The sequence below is a fragment of the Acomys minous genome (assembly GCF_964271855.1).
Source record: "Acomys minous genome assembly, chromosome: 9".
Classification (NCBI taxonomy): Eukaryota; Metazoa; Chordata; class Mammalia; order Rodentia; family Muridae; genus Acomys; species Acomys minous.
In genome coordinates this window covers 119404962-119430012 of record NC_140490.1, presented here as the reverse complement: position 1 = coordinate 119430012, position 25051 = coordinate 119404962, and the positions used below count along the sequence as shown (strand labels likewise).

At 44.8% G+C, this 25051-nt stretch overlaps 1 protein-coding gene across 2 annotated transcripts in view; it reads right to left on the bottom strand.

Annotated features, from left to right (window-relative positions):
• Positions 1–25051, bottom strand: part of DNAJC5B (DnaJ heat shock protein family (Hsp40) member C5 beta) — a 108024-nt gene that overhangs the window by 2406 nt on the left and 80567 nt on the right. For both annotated transcript variants that reach the window (XM_084797277.1, XM_084797276.1), the window contains exons 4-5: positions 9722–9935; positions 6677–6848 (exon numbers count right to left, since the gene is read on the bottom strand). In XM_084797277.1, coding sequence (XP_084653403.1) covers positions 6677–6848; positions 9722–9935 — 386 coding nt within the window. The remainder of the gene's footprint in view (positions 1–6676; positions 6849–9721; positions 9936–25051) is intronic.

The window sequence follows — 25051 nt, the reverse complement described above, 5'->3', positions numbered from 1 at the left end:
TATTTAAAAAAAAAAGCCATCCAATTAAAATTCAAAGATGTGCAGAATGCTGGCTAGGAATATAAATATATAATGGTGAAACCAAAACTAATAGTAGGAAATGGCCAACAATCCAAGGCAATTCTTTCTGAAAGGAGAAAAGTGCACAGAGAACACCAAGGATAAAGGTGATTTTATTTTCTCTGATAGGAAGAGTTGGGCCATAATGTTTGCTTGTCTCTCCTTAGTAAAAACAACAACAATTAGAAGATCTAAGAAGTGAATTTAAAAAAACCCAACCACGCTTCACCGAATTGGGGCTGAGACTAACTACACACCCTCCTGCCTCAGCAGCCAGCTGTGTACCACTCCCAATTAGCCAACAAAAAGCTGGCCTAACTTTCCCATATGCCACACTTACTGCTTTTTGCCCTGCTTAGGCCTGTTGTCAGTCAGTCGATGCACAAATCACCATGTCTATCCAGCTGCCAAGTGAGTCTCTGGACCGAAAGGGGAAGCAGTGGAGCTGCCACTTGCTTACCCTTTGCCCTGGGTCCTGGCAACCACCAACCTGTTTTCTCCTCCACAAACTCAACTGCCCTAAATGTTTCTACCTGACTGGAATAATCATGCTTCTTGTCTTTGCCTAGCTTCTTTCACTTAGCATCACATCCGCAAGTCCATCTCTTTACAGTGTTCTCCTGCTTCTGTCTGAGGCTCTGCGGTTCTCTCTCCACTCCCGTCCCTCCCTCCTCGCTGTTCTGCTGTTCCTGGCGCCCTTGCTCTTCTCAGGCAGACTGTCAAGGCCTTTCCGCTGCTCCTACTGTGCATGTTTCTTATTTATGGGCTGAGGCCTTCCTTGGGGAAGAACACCTTAGTTCCAGGCTCTTTGCAAATCCTGCCTTCACAAAGCTGCTTCCCTAACTCAGCAATCAAACTGTTCCCTGGAAGCCTTGCCTGCTTTATAGAACACCATTCACTATCTTAATCTGCAGGACTTACAGAAAGACTGCACCAAATGTTCCTTGTATCAAGACTCAGCCCTTCTGCATTAAATGTCGCTTCTGCTGGGGACGCTGTAAGGGCCTGAATCCACCTCCTTTACTGTTGACTTTCACAGGCTCTGTGTTTCTCTTCTGCTAAGTTAAGTCTATTGTGCCTGCAAATTGCCTAGCTCTCTGTGTGTTTCTATGTTAATATTTGCCTCTAAATCTTACTTGCTAGAATATAATACTTAAGACTCCAGAAATCAGGTCTGCTAACATACTGTCAGACAGATACCTAGTGCTCAATAAATATTTAATATAGTTAGAAACATAGTCTCCATAACCACACGCAAACACACACACACACACACACACACACACACACACACACACACACACACACATACATGCTGGGGCAGGCACACATTGAAGGTGCACTTTGTGCAGCCTTGCTGGGGAGTAGCTCTGGGCTGGCTCACTGGTCTTACTGCCCTGGCCTGGTGCCTTAGTGCTTGATGATGTCTTTGTAGTCACACTCGAGTGTTATATCCCTTCCATTGCTCTTAGACATTGGTGCCTCAGTGCACGGACAGGGAGACTAAGTAAGGGTACAGAAAGAGGGAGGATGAGCTTCCGTCTCCCTTGCTGCCCTTTTCCTGCAGTTCCAGACGTGATGAATGCTGCTGAGCAGCAAGTATGATACATGCCCCTAGACCTTGGCAGAGACCACTAGCCATATGGCTGATTCTGCTTGGTAGCTGCAGATTTATATGGGTTTTATCCAGGTGAGCGGCAATAACAATGAAGCAATCAACATGTTTCTGTGCTCTGAATCACATTTTCCAGATCCAAGGTCAGTACTATGAGGTCTCCTCTCCTTCAGATAGGAGACTCACCTCTTTCTATGAAAAGGAAGCAACTGATCCACAAGAAATTTTTAGTTTTTACCTGAATAGCTTTGTTTGATTAATTCAACCAGAAGTGCACTTTTCTAGTTAACTCCTTTTCTTGTTCCTCTTTGGCAGGGTTTCTTCTTCTTTTTTTTTTTTTTTCTGTTCGAGACTTTCATACATGCATATAATGTGTCTTGATCGAACCCATCATTCCCTCCCTCTCCCGACCTCATGTGTGCTCGCCTTTCTCTCAACACATAGAGTGAACTCAGCGCTGCCACATGTACATGGAAGTAAGTGCATCAGCTAGAGCAGGGGTTTTCAACCTGTGGGGCGTGGCCTCTGGGTGCCAAATGACCCTTCCACAGGGGTTGCCTAAGACCATCGGGAAACACAGATGTTCACATTATGATTCGTAACAGTAGCAAAGGTGCGTATCTGAAGTAGCAATGGAAACAATGTTGAGGCTGGGGAGGAACATAAGGGTCACAGCTTTAGGAAGGTGGAGAACCGCTGTGCTGGAGCCCAGCCCCACAGCCTCAAGGCTCAGGGACATTGCTAGAGAGAGGCTGGAAAGATTCTAACAGCCAGAAGTAAGGAAGCCTTTGCAGGGAAGCAGTATTTTCCGGACACGATGGAGCCAGTGCTTATATGGACTCACAGAGACTGTGGCTATATCTATAAGACCTGTACAAGATGAAGCCAACCATGGCCAATGGGGAAGGATCATAAGTCCCAACTCTACCTAACTCCTAGACTTTTTTGTTGTTGCTGTTGTTGTTTTTGTTGTTGGTTTAGCAAGGTATAAAAGGAGAAAGTTCAGCAATTGGTAATTTTTGTTCTGAAGGGAGAATGGCCCCATATTAATTTTATTATATTTCATATTTCAGCATTTCTGAATGAAAAAATAACAGGAGAAAGAAATGCTGCCTTTGATTAAAATCAGCATTCATACACACACAAAAAAGTAAATTTCCAGGTATAATATTCACTTGTGGATCAAATCTCTAAGCACAGGATAACCAGATGGATACACTTAGATGAACTACTACTATAAACCCCTGGCTCACCTATTAATCTACACACTATTCTATTCATGCCAACTAGCTCCCTCTTCTTTCCCCTTCTGAAGGAAATGTGTTTAGTGCCACCATTCAGACCAGACCAAAAACACAGCCCTCAGACACGGTCTGGTTTTCCCCTCCCTACCAGTCTTAATTTGCATTAAAATCACCAGTAGCTAATATGTCTCCAAATTACTGGGATGCAAATCTGAACCTAACCATCACCACTGACCACAAGTGAGTCACAGCTCCTCACAGCCAGGTGTTGTGAGAGCAATGGTGGACTCGGTGCACAGTTACTGAGCCTTCAGCCACGGAGACCCTTACCAGGACAGAAGCTTCTAGGAGTCCACTTGCATAGACTACAATCAAAAGCCATTTTTTATGAAAACTAGGCAAAGCATTGTCTCTTTCCACATTAACCTTTTTTCATGGCATCTCTTTTGACAATGCATACAAAAGACCTATTAAGAGATTTTGTCAAAGGGAAACAGAGTTACAGATAAGTTTCATTTAAGTTTAGTGGGACTTGATTTTATGGTTTGCAGCAGGTCTGGGAATATCTGGTTACTGTTACCTATGTAGGTGTAAGAATGGTTTAAAGAATGCTCCTGCAGCTTAGCATGCCAATCCATGTGCTGGGAGGACATTAAAACACACACCAGAGACTGGGACACACCATATGAATGTGTCCTCCGGGCTCTGCCCCACAGGAGGATTAGGTGTTATAATGCCAACACAGTGTGAGCTGTACAGGGTAAAATCGCTCTCTGAGGAAAAGTCTCCCAAATCTTACATTTGTTAAGTAAACTAGATAGGCTTCCCAAATTTAATGATAATCTCTAGTCTTATACAACCCTGTCAATATGAGCTGTAAAGCTAGACTAAGCTATTCTAACTCATCAATAACCACAACAACCACAACCACAACAACAACAACAACAACAACACATTTTGGTCAAATACAATAGAGGAAAGGGAGAGTTAATTTTTATATTTTTGTACATAAAATGATATAGTAAATTTATGTTGCATGAATACACAGTCAAATAAAATGCAGTCATAGGAAAATATCACACATATGAGCAGATCATTAAATAACTGGGTTTCTCCCTGATTTTATGAGATACATGGAATTTTCCATTTTTAAGTTCATTAATTTGTTGTTATTACTTTCATTTTAAGCAAATGCTCATGTTCAGAACTCTGCGTTATTTTCTTAAACAGGCCTGTCAGCTTGCATAAATTTCAGGAACCATAAAACCTGAGTCTCCAAACATAAGAAATCTCAGATATTTATAAATAAGAGAAAGCTGTTCCTCTGTGTTAAGATTCTTTAAGGTTTATATAGTAGGAGTACAGAAGCTGTAGGACAGGATTACAGATCTGACCTCGGCGTGGAGTTGCTAGCTCTGGAGTATCCGAACAGCCAGAGGAGCACAGACCCATCACCAATCACCCAGCGGGGAGGAGCCCTGGGGAGAAGCTGGCACCTCGTCTAAGTTTCTGTTCCAGAAAAGACATCTTCCACCAAGGTCTATGGAGATGACCTCTGGAGCTTTTAGCCAACATAACAGAGGAAGGACAGTGAGGCTTTTCAGGTTAAGGGTGGAGATCTGGGTTCAATTCACCCAGAGTTAGACTTTCCTACTACACACGGGAAGCTAAGGAAGAATTGGAAATGACACAGTGCAACTCTTTACTTTGCATTCTGGCTTAAAAATGATAAAGATGATGCAAGCTAGAACAAAAAATAAAGACGAAAAAGTTAAGACAATGTCAACAGAGTGGGACTGTCTCTCCCTGTGCTCCTTCAGCAGCTGAGTATTAGACTAACTGATGATGTAACAGGAAGATCATGTGGTCAGTGTAGACAATAGTGCCTGACATGATATTGTGATGCTGCACCCACAGAAACTGAATACAATACACTACACCCCACAGACTACCCCTGCACCCCGCCTCTCCCCTTGCAGGAACTGTCACTTCAGTTTCATTAAAGATTAGTTTCCTGGTGTTCCTGTTAAGTTACACCCAGAGAAAATGAACTGTAGCCACAGAGTGAAGAGTGGCATTTTCTTCCTTATTGTTAAACACCTGCTTTACAAGATCATATGCACCCCGTGCCTGGGAATTGTTACTCATGAGCAAGTTGTGACACAGACCCCACCTCTGCCTAATGAGAAGGCCTTTCCATGTAACTAGCATTACTTAATTCATTTGTTAGTGATCCCGTGCGCTGTTCCTTCAGTTCTCCCTTATTTTAAAAATTAGTATTTGTTGCTTTCTATCCAAAGTAATGCAAAGTAAAAATATAATAATTGTATTTCACCGTCAGCCCACAGTTTGGTTCCAATATTAGTAACAAGAAATGGGCAGAATACTCATAGCCACTGGCTAACCATGCCCATAGCAAGGCATTACAGTTGGCAGAAAGAGAAAAAAACAACAAATAAAAACAAACAAAACCCTCAGCCCTCTCTGGGCTCCCAACTCCGAGTACCTGGGACTTAGCACTATTCACATGATTAAAGACATCATAGTGCTGGAGTCTAGGTGGTCCATTCCCACAGGATGTTACTTAGCACTGCTCCCTATGGGACTAGAGAGCCCATGGGAGCCTTTAGCTGGTCTCTGGTGTTGCTTCACTGTGACAGGAGAGACAAGGCAGTGCGCCATCCTAGCTCCAGCCGTTCTGAGAACTGTGCCTCTTTCAACAAGTAATTCCTTCAGCTGTTTGTTGGGGCCTTGGGAGTGAGAAATAGTGATAAAGTCTGAAACCCATGATAATACTGTGCTGCACAGGAGAAAATGACAGTGAGAGTTGTTTCAAGACAGCAGTACAGTGGCAGGTTTGATCCTCGCTTGCTTAAACAAAGATACTATCCAAAGACCATAAACTATCTCTGATATTTTGATGTTGTTTCTTGTTGGGTTGGATTTTTGTTTGTTTGGTTTTGTTTGGTTTGGTTTTTTGGTTTTCTTGAGACAGGGTTTCTCTGTGTTATTTTGGCTGTCTTGGGCTTGCTTTGTAATCCAGGCTGGCCTCGAACTCACATCCATCCATCTGCCTCTGACTCCCAACTGCTGAGATTAAAGGTATGCACCACCATGCCCAGATATCTGGTATTTTGAATTCTGTGAGGTTGGTTTTTGTCCCCCCCCCCCTTCTTCTTTCTGGATAGAATGAACTTAAAGAACAAAGCAATGCATTACAGGGATACAGGCACACGGACAGCAGACGTGCCTGCGCAAGCAGAGCTCAAGCTGCATGCTGCCTTAAGGCTATCTGTGCGTCCAAGTGGGCAAGAAGCTACATTCCAGAGGGCGCAGAGGAGTCTAACTCTTGCTCCTCTCCCAGAGCCACAGCCGTGTCTTGCCAGGCCCTCCTGTTTCAATGGAGGCCCTAAAGACTGAAGTGCATCTTGCGGGAGAAGTTTCTTCCTTAGCTCTGGCCCTGGGCACTCTCACCCTGACTTCCCTGAGGCCGGAACCCATGCCTCTTACAAGGAGACGGTCAACCATACTTGTTTTATGTCATCATGGGCACTTCGTGATTTCCCTCTGATAATGCTAAATCTAGCCTTTCTGTCTGCTCGGTCAAGACAAATGCCCTTCACCTCCTCCCAGATGCCCACCGATGCTGGTGGATGGGGAGGTGGCGACTCTGGTTGTTGGACCTCTTACTTTAGCAACAGCTGGTACCTAGTCAGAGGCAGTGATGCCCATGACCGCTTCTCTGATGTCACTTTACCGTTCTCCATGTCGGTCCTGATCTGCTCCTCAAGGTCCTCTGGTGACACATAGAAGTCCTCTTCTGGTGTGGATGACTTGGGCCGACAATGCCCACAACAACAGTTGCAGCAGCAGCAAAGGCAGCAGCAGAAATAGCAGCCGGTCAGGAGGCCGATGATGATGAACAGGGTCTGGGGGAAACAGAGGCCGAGTGTAGTCTGCGTCAGTGGTGGGGAGCGGAGGAGGACCCCGGAAACAGCCCACAGCTGTGTATCTCAGAGGCTTAAAGACACCCCAGTCTACCCTGCACGTCACACACTCATCCTTACCTGTGCAAACAATCTTTTAAGTTCCTCTGAAATCACTCCCTGCCCTCCCCTCCCCCACCCCCGTCACAAACATTTGTACAAATGAGACCTAAAGGAAATTACTTTCAGCCAGAGTAATAAAGGCCAGAGCTTTTCCTCTTTTTTCCTAGGCTACTGTGAGTACTAAGAGCAGGTAAAGCAAAGCAAAACAGAAAGCAGACGGGCACTGGACAGAACAGTCACTGGTCAGGGGAGCTTGGCAAGCTCACGTGGTCGGAGAGAGTAAATCCTCAGCACACAGAAGAGCACTGCCCTCCCCTCCACAGGCGTGGGCTGTGAGTAACAGGACCCTGCACAGTCGACCCCTCCATCCTCCCTCTCTTCTCTGTTTGGGTCAGAGGGCCCTGCAGATCCTGGACACTTCGGTGGCCTATCGCCGGTCTCCCTCTGCTCTTGCTTCCTTTCCCTCTGGCCCACTCAGGGCGGCTGGAGAGAACTCTCCTGCCAACTCTCCCAGCCCTAGGGCAACCCTGTTCCTGCCACACAGCTCCACTCTCTGTGCGGATTTGCTTGTCTAGGCATCCCTGCCCATTCATTTCCTACCCACCTGTTGGCTAACATCACCTAAAAAATCACCTTTTTGATCCCTTTCCCATCCCAAAACAACCACTGTCTGTCCTTAGTATCCCAACTGTACCGACTCAGATCTGTAATTCCTTCTTGCTGACGGTTAGGAACACAGATTGGCTGACAGGAATGTCTTACCAGCTACAACCGTTAGTCATCCTCCAGCCCCGTGTGCCAGGGGGATTAGCACCTGACATGCTGCAGACACGTAGTTCCTACTGAATTAATGAGTATACAAAACAATAGGCAAACAAATGATTTGTTTCTTCCAGGGAACAAGCACAAACAACTTGTTCACTAACGAGCCTACAATTGCTCTGTGTCGTGTCTCTTTGCTACCGCATGACCGAGGCTTGTCTATAGGGATTTTGATGGGTTTCTTCAGCTTCGTGGACAAGACAAGCTATTCTCACCTTTAGAAAGACAACGCACAGTATAAGGTAACCGTGTGTGGTTAGCTGGACTGTAGGTCTTTGTTTCCATGACAGTAGCATCATATCTGGAAGTAAGGTTCCCAGGCAACTCCACAAAAGCCCATTTTGTTAAACCAATGCTAGCCCACCCTCATCAATGACACTGTTATACCAATGCTAGCCCACCCTCATCAATGACACTGTTATATCAATGCTAGCCTACCCTCATCAATGGCACTGTTATACCAATGCTAGCCTACCCTCATCAATGGCGCTGTTATACCAATGCTAGCCCACCCTCATCAATGACACTGTTATACCAATGCTAGCCCACTCTCATCAATGACACTGTTATACCAATGCTAGCCCACTCTCATCAATGACACTGTTATACCAATGCTAGCCCACCCTTATCAATGACACTGTTATACCAATGCTAGCCCACCCTCATCAATGACACTGTTATACCAATGCTAGCCCACCCTCATCAATGGCACTGTTATACCAATGCTAGCCCGCCCTCATCAATGACAGTGTCAGAATGGATCTTCTCACTCTATATTCCAAGTTCAACACCGTCTTTCTCCAGAGTCCTCCATACAGAAGGGTCAGTGGGATCTGGGATAGTTATCAGAATGCAAGTGGGACTTTGTAGTACAGACCGTCTCTCAGTGCTTACCTATAAAAAACATTTTCTTGTCCATCCAATTATTTTTTTTTCTTTTCTTCTCTGTGTAGCCCTGGCTGTCCTGGACTCCCTTCGTAGACCAGGCTGGCCTTGAACTCACAGAGACCTACATGCCTCTGCCTCCCCAAGTGTGGGGATCACAGGTGTGCACCACCACATCTGGCTGCTCACCAGATTCTTAAGTGGAAGGAAACAGCAACCAAAATTCTACTCAACATGAATCCTGCCTTTTCTGGAGAGCAGGATTTTCTAAATTAGCATTTACCACACTTACACGAATGTCAACTGCCTGCAACATACACTAATGGAACATACATGTGTTCTACATAAAAAGCTGTTGCTTTTATCAGAAAGAATATTAAAATTCATAAAAGATACAAAACCATCACCAAATGTACATATTTTAGGGCTTCCTGGGAAAGGAAATAAAATTGGCACTAAAATTCTGATTGTACTGAGTCTTACAACACATTGTCGTTTTCTTAACCAGGCACCCATCAGTCGCTTGTCATCTACTACTTAACTTTCACTTTTCCCCTCGTTTTCCTGTCCTAGCTCAAGGCAGGCTGCAGCCGAGCCTGTGACCTGACTACCACTCTTTCTCCGAGGTATTGTCTTTGGTGATGTAGCCTATGCTATAGATAGTAGAGCACATGGCTAAATTTGTCTTATAATAATTTATTAAACAGTTGTCATGCTAATAAATTATTTTTGGTTTTGAGAAATGAGTCAGTTCTTAATTAGTCACCAGGGGGGAAAGAGGGGAGCAGTCAGAATTAACCTGAAGCTCCAAACTCAAATATAATTAATGTCTAGAAGTCTGTTAAGTCATGTTGAATTTCATAATTAATTGATGGACTAAAGAAAAATGGTCTCCAAATAACAGCTTTCAGTGGAAATGATGTCTCATTTTATTTACAAGAGTTTAATAGAAGGAAGGTCGGCATTTCTATGAGGTAGGGTTCCCTCCCCGAAAAAAGTGATCTTCCAGGAAATTGTTTTTGAAGGGGAAAAAAAAAGTGATTTACCTTTGCCCACCAGCTTGACAGCATGAAGTATGTGTTAACGTTTTCATCTCCAAATTGCTCGGCCACGTAGAGCCCCAGCGATCCGTACTTGTCATATATGTTTCTCTTTGATGTGTCTGTGAGGATTGTGTGGGCGTTGTTTATTTCCTTAAACTTCTCAGAGGCAGTTGGGTCATCTGGATTCTTGTCTGGATGGTGTTTCAGGGCTAATTTTCTTTTAAAATTAAAAGCAAGGAGAAAAAGCATTGGCTCTTTATAAAAAAAATTACAACAATGTTTTATAATGGCAGTGTTCATTTGTACATCCTTTATATGTTGCTATATATGATGCTAAGTTTCCTTAAAAAAAAAAAAAGTCAATTCTCATTAAACGACGTCATATGGTTCCAGTATGTAGAAACAAGCACATTGTTTCTCCCTCCACATCCTCAAAGGAATTCTCACTAGGGGAATAAAAATGGTGCCTGAGACTCCTTACTACTGGCAAATGAAGGTGATTGTAGTTCACCCCAACACTTGGAGGTCTTTATGAATTCTGGTTTACACTAAAATTCCACTTAGAAACTGTAGCGCTACCTAAAATGGATGGAAAAATTTCATGTTACATATTCTCAAAGTTAAAATATAAAATAAAAACTCAAATTTATATTACCACAAACATTAGGGTCCCTTCATAAGTCTCCTCTATGTCTTTACTAGATTTTGTGTTTCTAAACAAACTCCTGGTTTCTCCTTTCCAACTACATATTTGACTTGTTGTGGGTACCAGGTTCCTCCTCCTCCCCGTGGGGATCCTGCAGGGTCTGTCTGTGTTCTGGGTTGGGCTCTTAGGTACATGCAGCAACCCGTATAATGGATTATTGAGTCAGCTATACAGCCTTCTAGCCCGTAGCCATTTCTCTCACTTCCCTCAAGAAATAATTCAAATGATTAAAGCCATATGCAAAATTGAGCCTTCACTTTCTTTTTCCACTAAAAAAATCAACTGTATGACCATCAGTTAAAATTCCACATGACCATTCTCCCTCACGTGCCCATCCTGGGTGCACACAGGCACCAAACACTGCTGTGTGCTGTGTTGATTCAGACAGAACGTTTCATTTTAGTGCTGCAATAAAAGCTCATGTGCAGAACATAAAAGCATCACATATTGCAAAAAAACAACCTGTAAAGTAAACTGAAAAAAATCACACCTATTAAAGTACTTAATAAAATAATCGCAAACCAAATCCAAGAACATATCAAAAAAGATCATCCACCATTAACCAATAGGCTTCATCCCAGAGATACAGAAATGGTTCAACATATGAAAATCTGTCTAATGATTATCTCATTAGATGCTGACTGAAAAAGCCTTTGACAAAATCCAACTCCCCTACATGATAAAAGCATTAGAGAGATCAGAGATACAAGAGATATACCTAAACATAATAAAGGTAATATACAGCAAGCCTATAACTAGCATAAAATTAAATGAAGAGAAACTTAAAGCAATTCCACTAACATCAGGGACAAGACAAAGCTGTCCACTCTCTCTGTATCTCTTCAATATGGTAGTTGAAGTCCTAGCTAGAGCAAAAAGACAGCTAAAGAAGATCACGGGGATACAAATTGGAAAGGAAAAGTCAAAGCTTCGTTATTTGTAGATGACATGATAGTATACATAGGGGAACCCTAAAATTCTACCAGGGAATTGCTACAGCTGAAAACACCTTCATTAACGTGGCTGGACACAAAAGTAACTCAAAGAAACCAGTAGCCCTCCTTTATACAAATGATAAGCGGGCTGAGAAAGCCATCAAGGAAGCAACACCCTTTATAATAGCCACAAATAATATAAAATATATTGGTGTAACTCTAACCAAGCAGGGGAAAGGCCTGTATGACAAGAACTTTGAGTCTTTGAAAAAAAGAAACGAGAGAAGGTAGAAGAAGATGGAAAGATCTCCCACGCTCCCATCACGTATCAGCAGGAAACAACATAGTAAAAAACGACCATCTTACACAAAGCAATCTATCTCTGGCATGATTCTTTACAGGCCTTGAAAGAAAAATATTCAACCTCATATATAGAAAAAACAGAAATACTCAGGAGAGCTAAAACAATCCTGATACATCTGGAGGTATCACCATGCCTCTGAGACATACTGCTGAATAAAAACACCCTTTCTTGGTTCTTTCCAAACTCTAGCTGGTTCAAGTTAGCTGTTCTGGCTCAAAACTCCTCTCCAAGCTGACTGATTCAAAGTGGCTTCTCTCAGCTGCTGACTGAATTGCTCTGCTTGGCATAATACTAACTTCAGCAATATATTCTAATCTTCTGTTTTCTCATCCTTTGGCTCACTCCGTTTTCACCTGTGTTTAGCTTGTTTCCTCTCTCTGCAGCCCGTCTCTGAACCATTCTCCAGATAAAAGCGTTTCCTCGCTCTCTCCCTCTGTGCTGTTCCCTCTTCAGCTGCCTCTCTTTGCCCTCTCTTCTCATGAGAGCTAGGCATTTCCTATTTTGTCAAAACTTTTTTTGGATTCATCACTTTGTCTGCCACTAAATTAAACATCATTTTCAAACATGGGTCCTTCCTTCTACAAACTAACTTTACATGTCATTGTTTGGGATTAAAGGGGCACACTTAAGGGCATGTCTGCATTGCAGCTGGATCACACGGACCTAGAAGGTCTTTGGATGTGATCAGGGCAGCCATGTTGCTGGATTAAAATTCCTCTCCAAATGACTGGTCCAGCTTGAGACCCATGCCAGGAGAGGGAGCCTACTCCTAATACTGCTTGGAGGCCCTGGACCCAGAGGCTGAATAGCCCAGAGACCTAGGATAGAACCAAACGGGACTGGAAAAAAGTTAAGGAAATAATCCCTAATGATATCCTGCTATAGTCATAGATTGGTGCCTAGCCCAATTGCCATCAGAGAGGCTTCACCCAGCAGCAGACAGAAATAGATGCAGAGACCCACAGAAAACATTAGATGGAGCTCAGGAATCCTGCAGAGGATGGTAAGAGCCAGAGGGATCAAGGACAACAGAAGAAAACCCACAGACTCAATTAATGTGGGCTCATGGTGTCAACCAGGGAGCCTGCATATGACAAACCTTGGCCCTTTGCATATATGTTATGCTATGCATGTTTGAACCTGCTTAAAGTTTTTTATATCACTCTAGCTCCTCCAGTCTTAGCATAACCGCAGCTCCTCTGTTAACACCTAATTTCATCTTTAGCATAACAGTAGCTGTTTTGTCTCTAAATCTCCATTTTGATCACGAGGTAAGATAAAGTTCGACTTCTCAAGCTCTCCCTACCGGACACAAGGATGTCCTTTACTTACAACTCAATAATTCAGCACTTGCTGCTTAGAATAAAACAAAAGATGGTAAATTCATGTTCTGCTTGAATTACAGATAAATGTAACTTCTGTTTGAGTTAAACTACAATGCCCTGCTATGTTCCTTTCTCCCAGAAAGCCGAAAAGCCCCCACCAGCTCCCCTATCCTAAATCCTAGCCAATCAGCTTAAAAGGCTTTGTCTAGATACCTAGATAAAATGAACTTAAAGCAAAAATTAACTCTTCTTGGCTAGATGGACACAATGTACCTGCGTAGAAATGAACTTTTCCTGCTCAGTTGTGATTTTTCTATTAAAAAAAAAAAACTCACTTTGAAAATGTTTCAGGGCCCTGACAGGTCAGTCTTTGTTCAGCGTTCAATAAACGTCTGTCAAGCTGAGTCTGGGGTTCAAGTATCATGTAGTTTGGTCTTGTTGTGGGGCTCCTAACGGGGTGGGCAGAAGCTGTCTTTGACTTTGTTTGGGACCCTTTCCTCCTATGGTATCTTTGTCCAGCCTTAGAAGGAGTGGGGGTGCCTAGTCCTTCTACAGCTTGGTAAGGCATGGCTCCTTGATATCCATGGGAGGCCTGCCCTTTTCTGAAGAGAAAGGGAGGAGGAGAGGATGGGGCAGGGGTGGAGGTGGAGGGGGGGACTGGGAGGAGAGAAATCCTCCCCTTAGCACTAAAGAACATGCCCTTTGCTTTTAGCCCTGTAAAACCCACTTCCGTCTTCTGACCTACAAAACTGAGGATTGAACCCAGGGCCCTGTGCATGCTGATTTTTTTTTCCACACCAATGTAGTATGTGCACATGTGAGGGTCAGAGGACAACCTGTCAGAGTGAGTTCTCTCTCCATTACGTGGACCCCAAGGAGGGAGCTTAGGTTACTGGGCTTGGTGGCTGATGCTTATACTTGCTAACAGAACCTCCTGACCCCAGGTATGTTATTTTAGCCATGATTGTGGTAATTTGTTATAGCAGAGATGGGAAACGGATACAAATAGTTTTTTTTTTTAATTAAAGCTGTATGTAAACTGTATTCTGGAAATTGTTGTCAACCACCTGTCCTCATCCACTGTTCCCCTTGAATTCTATATAGTAAATGTTTTTATTTTTAAAAAGCACACCTGTTTTAGGCATTAACATTTTCTGATTAAAAAGTGGATGGATATCTACTTGAAGCTAAGGATCAAGGATGCTTAGGAAGTACCAAAATGCTTGAAATGTAAATCCAGACATACAATCCATCCCCACACTCAACTCAGAAGAAACAGAGAACAGAATAACCAGAGTTGATGAGTTTAAATTTGGTTGACCAGAACATTTTTTGTTTTTGTTTTTGTTTGTTTGTTTGTTTTTTGCTTTCAGAGACGTGTAGTGTACCGTTAAGTTCTTACAGAGCTACTGGTGTCATGGTTTTGAAATGCAGAACTGGTCAGGATGCCTCTGCTCCTGGCCCCAAATGCTACTTTGTCATTTATTAACCTTTTCAGTGTTTGCTTCGTGTCATCACTTGTGATACTGGTATAAATATTCGCACAACAAGAATGAGAAGGGAACTATAGTCCCTTTTGTTATCATCCCATTTCCCATATGAGAACATATAGATGCTGGAAAGCTAAGCATCTTGCTCAGAATCACACAGCAAAAAGTCACATGTCGGCCTGAAGCACGGGCAATTTGACTCTTAGGCCATGTGCTACAGGCTGCTGTACTGGTATCTTAACATTAACATTTCTAGCTTTAGTCTGTGTGAAATAAGAGACCACCAGCGTATGCTGAGATCGTCAGTACACCCAGCTTCATTTTCAGGATGGCCAAGGCAAAAGCGGGCAGTGCTTCCAGGGCCTCTTGCGGTGATACAGGCAGAAGTTCACATGGTAGAGGAACACAGAACGAACAGGCTCTGGGTATTTGTGAGAGATGATGATTGGGATGGGGGAGGGGTGGGTATAGAAGAAAGAAAGAAGAGAATAACAGCAAAGTTTAGGCCTGAGTACACAGAGCTGGGAATTACCGTTTCATGAGACAGAAAGGGGCCTTTTCGTCCTGAGAAAGTTTTAATGGGGTCTAAAAGTTCTATTTTGAACACTCTGAGATGCCTATTAAAATCTGAAGTGGATCCAGAGAACTGTGAGTCCAGAGTTCAGAAAGAAGCTACTATAAGAGACACATATTGGGAAGTTCTTAGAGGTGACTGATGTTTAAATCATGAAACTGCAAGAGAGTCCAAAGAAAGTGGTCCAAGAAGTCCAGAGACTGGGCTCTGGGACAGGATTTAAGAAAACCAGCCAAGCGGGGTGGACACACCTACAGTTCCAGCACACAAGAGGTCAGGGGAGGAGGGTGTTGAGTTCAAAGCCAATCTGTCTCAAAATAAATTGTTTTTGAAACAATAAAAAGCAAGGATCAGTGGAACAGAAGGAAAAATCTAGACAGTGCACACAGACTTAGGATCCAGGAAAAGCATCCTGAAGCTCCCGTGACAAAATCTCTTGAAACACCTAGAAATTCAGGTTTTGTTGCATTATAACGACCCATTCCTGAGCCAGAGGGGGTTTTGAAAACAAAACAAAACAAAACAGAAGAGACATCCTCGGAATATGTACAGTGCTTATCATCTCAACCCCTCACGTGGGCTCTTCAAGTACACATCTCATTATGGCGTTATCGCCCTGGAATTCTCACCCTGTGCCACAGATCTCCCCCATACCATGTGCTATCCAACCATGGAAGGGCTATGACCTCTGCACAGAAGAGGAAAATTCCCCGGAAAATGATTCTCACACGCTCTGCCTTGTTCCCAGGCTCCGGTAGAACACTGATTACCCACCCCCCCAACCCCCACCCAGACTGCACCCAAAGCCTGGCTTCCTGTCATTTTTTACTCCGTTGGCTCTCTGTCAGCTCACAAGGGCAGATGCGCTCAAGCCATTCATCACATTCCTCTAACAATGGTGCTGGCTGATTTGGAGGGCTGGAACGCCTCCATCTGTAGCAAATCCAAGCCCCGGTTGTCAGCAGTGTTTTGACTCCTCTTGGCAGACGCTCTTGGCTCTGAGTTTCCTTGGCACAGATGGTGAGGCAGGGGCAGCTGCCAAAATAACACAACTGCTCGAGCAGGTGAGCTCACTGAGCATCCCACCTTCGTGGGGGTTATCTACAGAGCGAGCAAGCATGTCGGGGACTCGATTCGAGGAAGGGCTGGGACTACGTTTAAATAGAACAATCACCTGTTAGTCTTAAAGGTGTCTCTAACTATTTCTAATTTTACACGTAAACGTGGCATGGTATTCAACTGGGATGTGAGCCTTCAACTCCAAACCTCTGTGTGCTTTCCAAGAGCAGAGACGATCAGGAGGTGATAGCTAACTCTCGCAGAAGACACCTGCTTCCTGCCCTCCAGCAGCTTCTGAGCCACCCGAGGCAGGTTCTGACCAGTTCACTCAGCTCTCCCTCCATGGGCTGGGGTGTCAGAGGAGAGCTTTTGCAGTGTACTCAGCCACATTCCACTGAGGCATGGCTGTCTCTCTAGCTGTCTTCCTCCTGCTCAAGACATTTCTGCCTCTTAACTCGGCTTTTCTCCGTTGCTTACTATTCTGAACCTATCTCCATTTCTTTCTGACTTCCTTATTCAGCCAGGAAACTTGTGCCCTCTCCAGCCTTTCAGCAGACATCGACCTGCAGCTGCTGAAGAGCAGAGCAGCCACGGACTTAGTCCTGTATTCTAGAACCCAGTGGTAGAGTTCGGACTAACTGGGCTTTTTGCTTCGTTTTGACTTTTTTTTTTTTAAATCTTATTGAATATTTTGTTTGCTGTGACTGTTTTGTATTTGGGGGGGTTGTTTATTTGGTTTTTGAGAGAGAGAAAGTATTAAATGTTGTGAGGGTAGAACCCAAGCATGAAGTTAGGTGGGGAAGGGAGGGGGGAGAAAACTGGGAGAAAAACTGACCAAAGTGTACGTAGACATTTTCATTAGAAAAATATAGTCATGGGTTATAATAAGAAGAGCAAAACCTGGCATCATATTGGAAATATTAGACCTTTTTCTAGGGAAGATTGCCCTTGATGACACTGAGACCGGTGGCAGACTCGAAGATGAATTGCCATAACCACAGCCTGTAAAATTAGAAACCTACCAAGAGTGTGATCATGGAATGTCTGAAGCTACGTGTGACAGTGGAGAATCAAGACCACTATGTCCTCTCGGACCCCGGTGAGGCCCAAGTGAATATGCAGAAAGTAAATACCGTAACATCTGGAATGAACGAGCATCTTAATGTTGGTCAGTCTGAGTCTGTATATGCCTATATAAATAGTCTCTATTTATATATGTATATGTAATATTATGATTTGTAATAAGGCTAATTATATACTATATATAATTATATAGGAAGACTTTTGGAAATAGTATGTTTCTGTTTTTTACAACTTTTAGTTTGGCTTTTAAAATTAATTTGTAGGATCTAAGAAAATATTCTATATGTGCTGCATATGAATCTTTCATTGGTTATTTATACTGAATACAACTCCCCTTATTGCATTGTTATTTGATGTTATCTTCTGGGGGACACTACACGATATTTCAAAGTCTTTCCTCTGGATTGCTAGAATCCACTATATTCCATTGGTCATCTCCGCACCTTAAGGAGCAAGTTCTTTCATGTATTTCCTTTCTTTTTTTTTTTTTTTCAAGACAGGGTTTCTCTATGTATCCTTGAGTATCCTGAACTTGCTCTGTAGACCAGGCTGGCCTCGAACTCACAGCAATCCACCTGCCTCTGCTTCCCAGGTGCTGGGATTAAAGGCATGCGCCACCACACCCGGCTTTCATGTACTTCTTTAAAAGTTCTGATCTCTCTCGGGTGGCAGGGTAGCTATACGTAAGCCTCAGTTCCTGAGTCGGCATCCAACACAGGGAACAGGGACTTCTGGGTAATATGTGCTAGAATTAGCTTGTCAATTTATAAACATGCATATTCACATGTAACTTGTTGGGATTTTCTGTGCAAGTTCTCAATCTTGCCTTTGATCTTTTTAATGATATTTGTTTGGATGTCCATGTCTGGTAAAATTCTAACATCTCAAATTTCCATAGTTCTATTACCTCACTTCTAACTCTACTATCTTGACTTTCATTATCTCTCCATGATTAATACTGTGTTTTAAAACTTTCCCAGAAGCATCCATGCCTGATGGCACATGCGTGTAATCTCAGCACTCAGAGAGGCAGAGGCAGGCAGACCTCTGTGAGTTCGAGGCCAGCCTGGTCTCCAGAGTGAGTCCAGGACAGCTAAGGCTACTCAGAGAACCCCTGTCTCAAAAAACCACCAACCAAACCAAACCAAACCAACCAAAACCTTTCCCAGAAGCAATATGAAGAAGAAGACATATCTTTACAACACAGAACATTTTGATGTCTGGGGAACCATCTTAACCCAATATAATGAACCAAGATTTTCTTCACTACACAGAAAACTGCAAGTTTGATTGTGGCCCATAGGTGAATGAAGCTTCAATTACCCACTTCTAACAGCCTACAAAAGTCTAATGCTCTTAAAGCAATAGCATTTTGTTTATTTACTTGCAATACTACAGTCAAATAGGGACAGTCAGGAACAGCTTTTCTCAGCCGTGTTGCCTTTTCTGGGGAAGTTCAGTTAAGTACTCAGCTTTTCCTCCATGTGATTGCCCCACATGACTAAAGAGAAGTCAGATTTCTTAACCAGTGTTAATTCAAACCAGCTTGCAAAGCAGACGCAAGCAGGCAGGCCATTTTGAGATGTGAAATAGCATTATATATTATTTATTTTTAGATAGGCTGCCTTAACCCAGGCTCACCCTGCACTCAGTAGCTTCAAGGTCAAGGCTGGCCTTGAACTCCCGATCCTCCTGCTTCTACCTCCCCAGTTCTGGGATTACAAACCTGCACCGCCACCGATTATGACACCCGAGTGCCAAAAGATCAGAATCCAAGCCCTGCTTTGAGAAACCACCAGAAGGCCAGCTTTACTGAGGCCCACCCATGGCGTTTTCAGCCACAGATGGTTTGCTTCCAGTACTTTTGGTCCTGACTTGTGGCACTTCAGAGTCTCAACAAAATTTCAGAATTCTCATCTTCGGGCCGTTTTATAAGCGCCCCCTCCCCTCCCGCCGCTGTTTCTCACTAGCAGGGAGAACTAGTAGGAAGGATTTAGCCAGGAACCTCCAGATTCTCTTCTTTCAGCTCTACGCTAATCTTGGGGAGCTTCCCTAGCCTGTGAGACAAATGAGCCTGCCTGTTGGCCCCCAGGTTCAACCTTCTCTGCAGCTGAGGCCCATTAGCTCAAAGCCTGCCTGAGCCAAAGGCAAATTTGTCCACACCCAATTATTTTAAAAATAGCACAAACAAGCAGCTTTTTAGCCATTTGGAGCCTTCCTGTTTTACACCTCCTGCAAGAACTCGGCATGCGCTGGCCATCGACACAAACCACCGGGGTTTTGTGTCTCTGCTCCTCAGCTGTAAGACCTGCAGCTTCTCCAACCAGAGACTCAGCTGCCGGCCTGGCAAGTGGCTCTCTTCCTGACCCTCTCTGCCCGTAGTGCTCCCGAGAGCCCTTGTCCTTCAGTATGGTGCCCCCTAGCTGTCAGCCTGTAAACTTCACGCAACCTTGTCCAGGTACCAAGCTGTCAACCGCTATTGATGCCTTCCCTTGTTTGGTCCTCAAACTCCCAGAAGCCACTACAACCACATCATATGCTTGGTCCAGGACAGCAAACCCTCCACACAAGAAGATTTAAGGCTGTGGGCTGCTGAGCGGAGGCTGGCATGAGAACAGTATAAAGTCCACCATAAGGACAAGATAGAAAAGGCCAGGGCACTGTTTAGCTTCACATTGCAGATACAGATGCCAACCCCACCCCTGCTGGAACTCCTGCTACCGTAATGCATGACTCGAGTGCTTTGACCGTCAAGATGCCACAGGAAAAGGCTATGAGGCCACATCACACAGGCCCCGTGACTTCCCTGGGCAGTTCGCCCACTACGGTTAAAGGAGTCGTCCTAGTTCAGTGTGATGCACAGCCACACTTGTGATTCTGCCTTTGTGGTGTGAGATAAGGACAGGAAGGCACCAACACCATCTGCCTCCAACACTGGTCTCTTCTTGCCTGCAGAACTGCATCAAGAGTCAAGTGCTGCCCTCTAGTGACAGGTGATGCTCTGAGCCGGGGATGATCATGAATTTGACTTTTTAAAATACTTTCATTGTTTTTTAAGGATACGAGTGTTAAAAATACACCAATATTCAGGCTTTCTGAAATTCCAAATACCTATTGGTGGCCGGAGTTGTAGGCTCAATTTTCTTAACCAATATATTTTATTAACAACTTAGTGACTGAGCCTATGTCACTTATAACCCAACTAACCAAAACAATAGGAAATGAGGCTCAATGGACACAATATCAAAACCTTAAGGATATTAGTTTTGAGGAACGATTCTCTGGGCTTGAGCTGCAGGATTTCTTTTGCTGGAACCTGGGGTAACCAGAACCCAGAACCTCAGCAGGAGCCAGAGCCCTGAAGCCTCCCCTCGAGCAGTTCTCTCTAGGAGCATCTTGAAGTGCACCGACAAACAGCCAAATCTATCCCAAGTCTCCAAAAGCCCCGTCTCTAGTTCTGGGCTCATTTATATATCTCCTCCCAGAGTCCGTTCACAGGATCTTTTCCGTTGGCAACAATTAAGCTCCTGCACGAGGTGGTAGGTCTTCTAGTGAATTAACCTCACCTGTTCTCTCACGAGACCGTTCCAATCCCGTACTTGGAATCCTAAAATACAGGTTTATCTCTCCTTCAGGAGTTCTGTTTGCTACCGTGTTCTTGTATGGTTATCAGACCTAGGCCTTTACTTTCCCTGATGAAGAATACACTGCACCAGCATATTAGGTAAATGTGAGCCCAATTCTGTAAGCTTCTTTCTATGCTAGCTGTAAAACTGTTAGTCAGAGCAAGAAGTTGACACCTGAAGTTCTGACGCCCCCTAGCTCAGCTTGTTCAGGCTTAGGGTTATCCACTTCTGTATACGGAACAAGCCCCAACGACAGTCTCTGGAGGGAAACAGTTTCATTGTTTTCTGGAGGGAAAATTCTTTTCTCAGGCCAACAGCCTCTACTGAACTGTGACTGTCAAGGGACAGGAACACTAAGATGGAGAACTAGCCTGTCATACCTCCTCCCCAGCTTGAGAGTCCCACCACTGGTCCTGGTGAATGCTCACAGCAGGCCAGGACCACTGCACCCTCCTGTGTCAAGCTGCAGTGACACTGAACTGCACAGAGCTCCCTGCAGGTCCTAGTAATGCCTGCGGCTGGCCTAGCCCACAGCCCTAGAAAACTCTCAATCCCAGCACTAGGGAAGCAGAGGCAAGTTGGTCGCTGTAAGTTCGAGGCCAGCCTGGTCTACAAAGCTACAAAGTGAGTACAGGACAGCCAAGGCTACACAGAAACACTCTGTCTCGAAAACAAAAAACAAAAAACAAAAAACAAAAAAAAAAAGAAAGAAAGAAAGAAAGAAAAAGAAAGAGAAAAAGAAAACTCTCAGTCTCTCCTCTTCAAAGCTGCTTTTAGCATACATCTTCAGTCAAGCTCTCACTTAAAACCTTTCCCCCATAAACTCAACTTTAAAACCTAATAGGACCTTTTCACACAGACTGGAGGTCTTGCTGATTTAATTTACTTTGAACCACCCTCAGGGCCCACCAGATTCCTCAGATGATTTCCTGTCCCACCTGCAGGAGGATGGCTGTGGCCACCACTCCTGTCTCCAAGCTTAGCATCATCTTAGATCTTACAAGGCTGTGAAAAATAAGCAGTTGAAATAGACAGATCTCCCCCTTCAATGGTCTCCTGTGAGGCTTGCCTGTCTCTGCTCAACCTTGGTAAACTCCTCTTTGTGTCCCTGAAGGAAGATTTCCAAACCTCTGTCCACTCTTGGTTGCTATTCCCAATTACCTCACCTTCTCTCAAAAGACATCGCCACATCTGACTCGGAAAGGATAAAACAATGATCAGAAAGAAACAACTCACACTCTCCTGCCTGTATACATCTGAATAATGACACCACCGTCTCCCTCCCCTCTCATCTGCGTCCCTCTATCTACTCACCTGAGTGGACGCTGAAGTACCATCAGCCCCCACTCCCAACTCTAGTGTTTTCTGTACAGTTTCAACCACTCCCCTCTCCTCAGTAATCAAACTGGCCTAGGCCCCTGTTTTAAGGTCTAGGCAAGTGGGGATTGCTAAGCTGCGCCCAAGACTTGCCCTTTCATCTTTTTATTTTGAGATATGGTCTCATGAAGTTCCTCTAGCTAGCCTTGAACTTGCTTTGTATCCCAGGCTAGCCTTGAACTCACTTTGTATGCTAGGCTAGCCTTGAACTCATGGTCTTCTTGCCTCAGCTTTCCAAGTAACTGTAATTGCAGAGCCATGCCATTAGGCCTGGTTTATTCATTGTTCTCTTTGTTTATAAGTATTTTTCTCTTCCCCTTCACTACAACACTTCTTCAACGCGCAGTTTGCACCAAAAGGTCACTCTCCAATGCCCGTTCCCTTTTCAGCCCACGTAACCTAATTTCTATTTTCAGTTCTCTCATGAACTTACTCTCCCTTCTATGACACTCTGGATGAGAACCCACAAGCTTATTTTTATCCGTCTTATATGTGACCTTTTTGTAATATTTGATGACTGCTCCTTTCTCCCCTAGGCATCCTGAATGTCTTTTCAGGTTTTTTCTGGCCTTGGCTTGAAAGCCTAGAACAAGCAAGGCAGGCACAAGATGTATGAGGGGCTGTTGCAGCCAAGTTTGGCAAAGACAGTGTGTTTCATGCCAAGTGGCCAGTGCGCTGCAAATGAGCGAAGCAGGAAATAGACTGGACTGTCAAAATTTCCCCGACTCCAAGAATCGTGATTGCAGAGTGGACATATCCAAAACAGTGTGTACTCATTACCTTCGCCCAGGTGAGCGCCACCTCTCACGAGGGACCAAGAATCGTGACTGCAGAGTGGACATATCCAAAACAGTGTGTACTCATTACCTTCGCCCAGGTGAGCGCCACCTCTCACGAGGGACCAAGAACGACTGCAGTCTTTGTGCCTCTCATTTCCCTTGGTCCTGGTAGTTTTCATCGTCTATTGCTAAGAGCCGAGCATGAATGGGTGCTGTGTAGGAGACTCACACCTGTTGGCCCTGATCTTAAGAGTTTCCGGTTCTGCAGGCCTGGAGGTTCTCTGCGGATGCAGAAGTTGCACCGCTGATTCAGCTATGCAGATGTCAGAGAATTGTTGGCTTTGTACTTTTGGGAATTTGGTTTATTGTGTTTTTGAATACAGAGATTATCTTATGATTTATATGTGTCACAGCTCTCCTATGTCACAGCTCTCCTGTGTCACAGCCCTCCTATGTCACAGTTCTCCTGTGTCACCGCTCTCCTATGTCACAGCTCTCCTGTGTCACAGCTCTCCTGTTTCACAACTCTCCTGTGTCACCGCTCTCCTATGTCACAGCTCTCCTATGTCACAGCTCTCCTGTGTCACAGCTCTCCTGTGTCGCAGCTCTCCTGTGTCACAGCTGTCCTGTGTCACAGCTCTCCTGTGTCACAGCTGTCCTATGTCACAGCTCTCCTATGTCACAGCTCTCCTATGTCACAGCTCTCCTATGTCACAGCTCTCCTGTGTCGCAGCTCTCCTGTGTCACAGCTGTCCTGTGTCACAGCTCTCCTGTGTCACAGCTGTCCTATGTCACAGCTGTCCTGTGTCACAGCTCTTCTATGTCACAGCTCTCCTGTGTCATAGCTCTCCTATGTCACAGCTCTCCTATGTCACAGCTCTCCTGTGTCATAGCTCTCCTGTGTCACAGCTCTCCTGTGTCACAGCTCTCCTGTGTCATAGCTCTCCTGTGTCACAGCTCTCCTATGTCACAGCTCTCCTATGTCACAGCTCTCTATGTCACAGCTCTCCTGTGTCACAGCTATGTCACAGCTCTCCTGTGTCACCGCTCTCCTGTGTCACAGCACTCCTGTGTCACCGCTCTCCTGTATCACAGCTCTCCTGTGTCACCGCTCTCCTGTATCACAGCTCTCCTGTGTCATAGCTCTCCTGTGTCACAGTTCTCCTGTGTCACAGCTCTCCTGTGTTACCGCTCTCCTGTGTCACAGCTCTCCTATGTCACAGCTCTCCTATGTCACAGCTCTCCTGTGTCACAGCTCTCCTGTGTCACAGCTCTCCTGTGTCACAGCTCTCCTGTGTCACAGCTTTCCTGTGTCACAGCTGTCCTATGTCACAGGTCTCCTGTCACAGCTCTCCTGTGTCACAGCTGTCCTGTGTCACAGCTCTCCTGTCACCACTCTCCTGTGTCACAGCTGTCCTATGTCACAGCTCTTCTATGTCACAGCTCTCCTGTCACAGCTGTCCTGTGTCACAGCTGTCCTGTGTCACAGCTGTCCTGTGTCACCGCTCTCCTGTGTCACAGCTCTATGTCATAGCTCTCCTGTCACCACTCTCCTATGTCACAGCTGTCCTATGTCACAGCTGTCCTGTCACAGCTGTCCTGTGTCACGCTGTCCTGTGTCACAGCTGTCCTGTGTCACAGCTGTCCTGTGTCACCGCCCTCCTGTGTCACAGCTCTCCTGTTTCACAACTCTCCTGTGTCACAGCTCTCCTGTGTCACCGCTCTCCTGTATCACCGCTCTCCTATGTCACTGCTCTCCTGTGTCATAGCTCTATGTCACAGCTCTTCAGTGTCACAGCCCTCCTGTGTCACAGCCCTCTTGTGTCACAGCCCTCCTGTGTCACAGCTCTCCTGTGTCACAGCTCTGTGTCACAGCTTTCCTGTGTCACAGCTCTCCTATGTCACAGTTCTATGTCACTGCTCTCCTGTGTCACAGCTCTCCTGTGTCACAGCCCTCCTATGTCACAGCCCTCCTGTGTCACAGCTCTCCTGTGTCACAGCCCTCCTGTGTCACA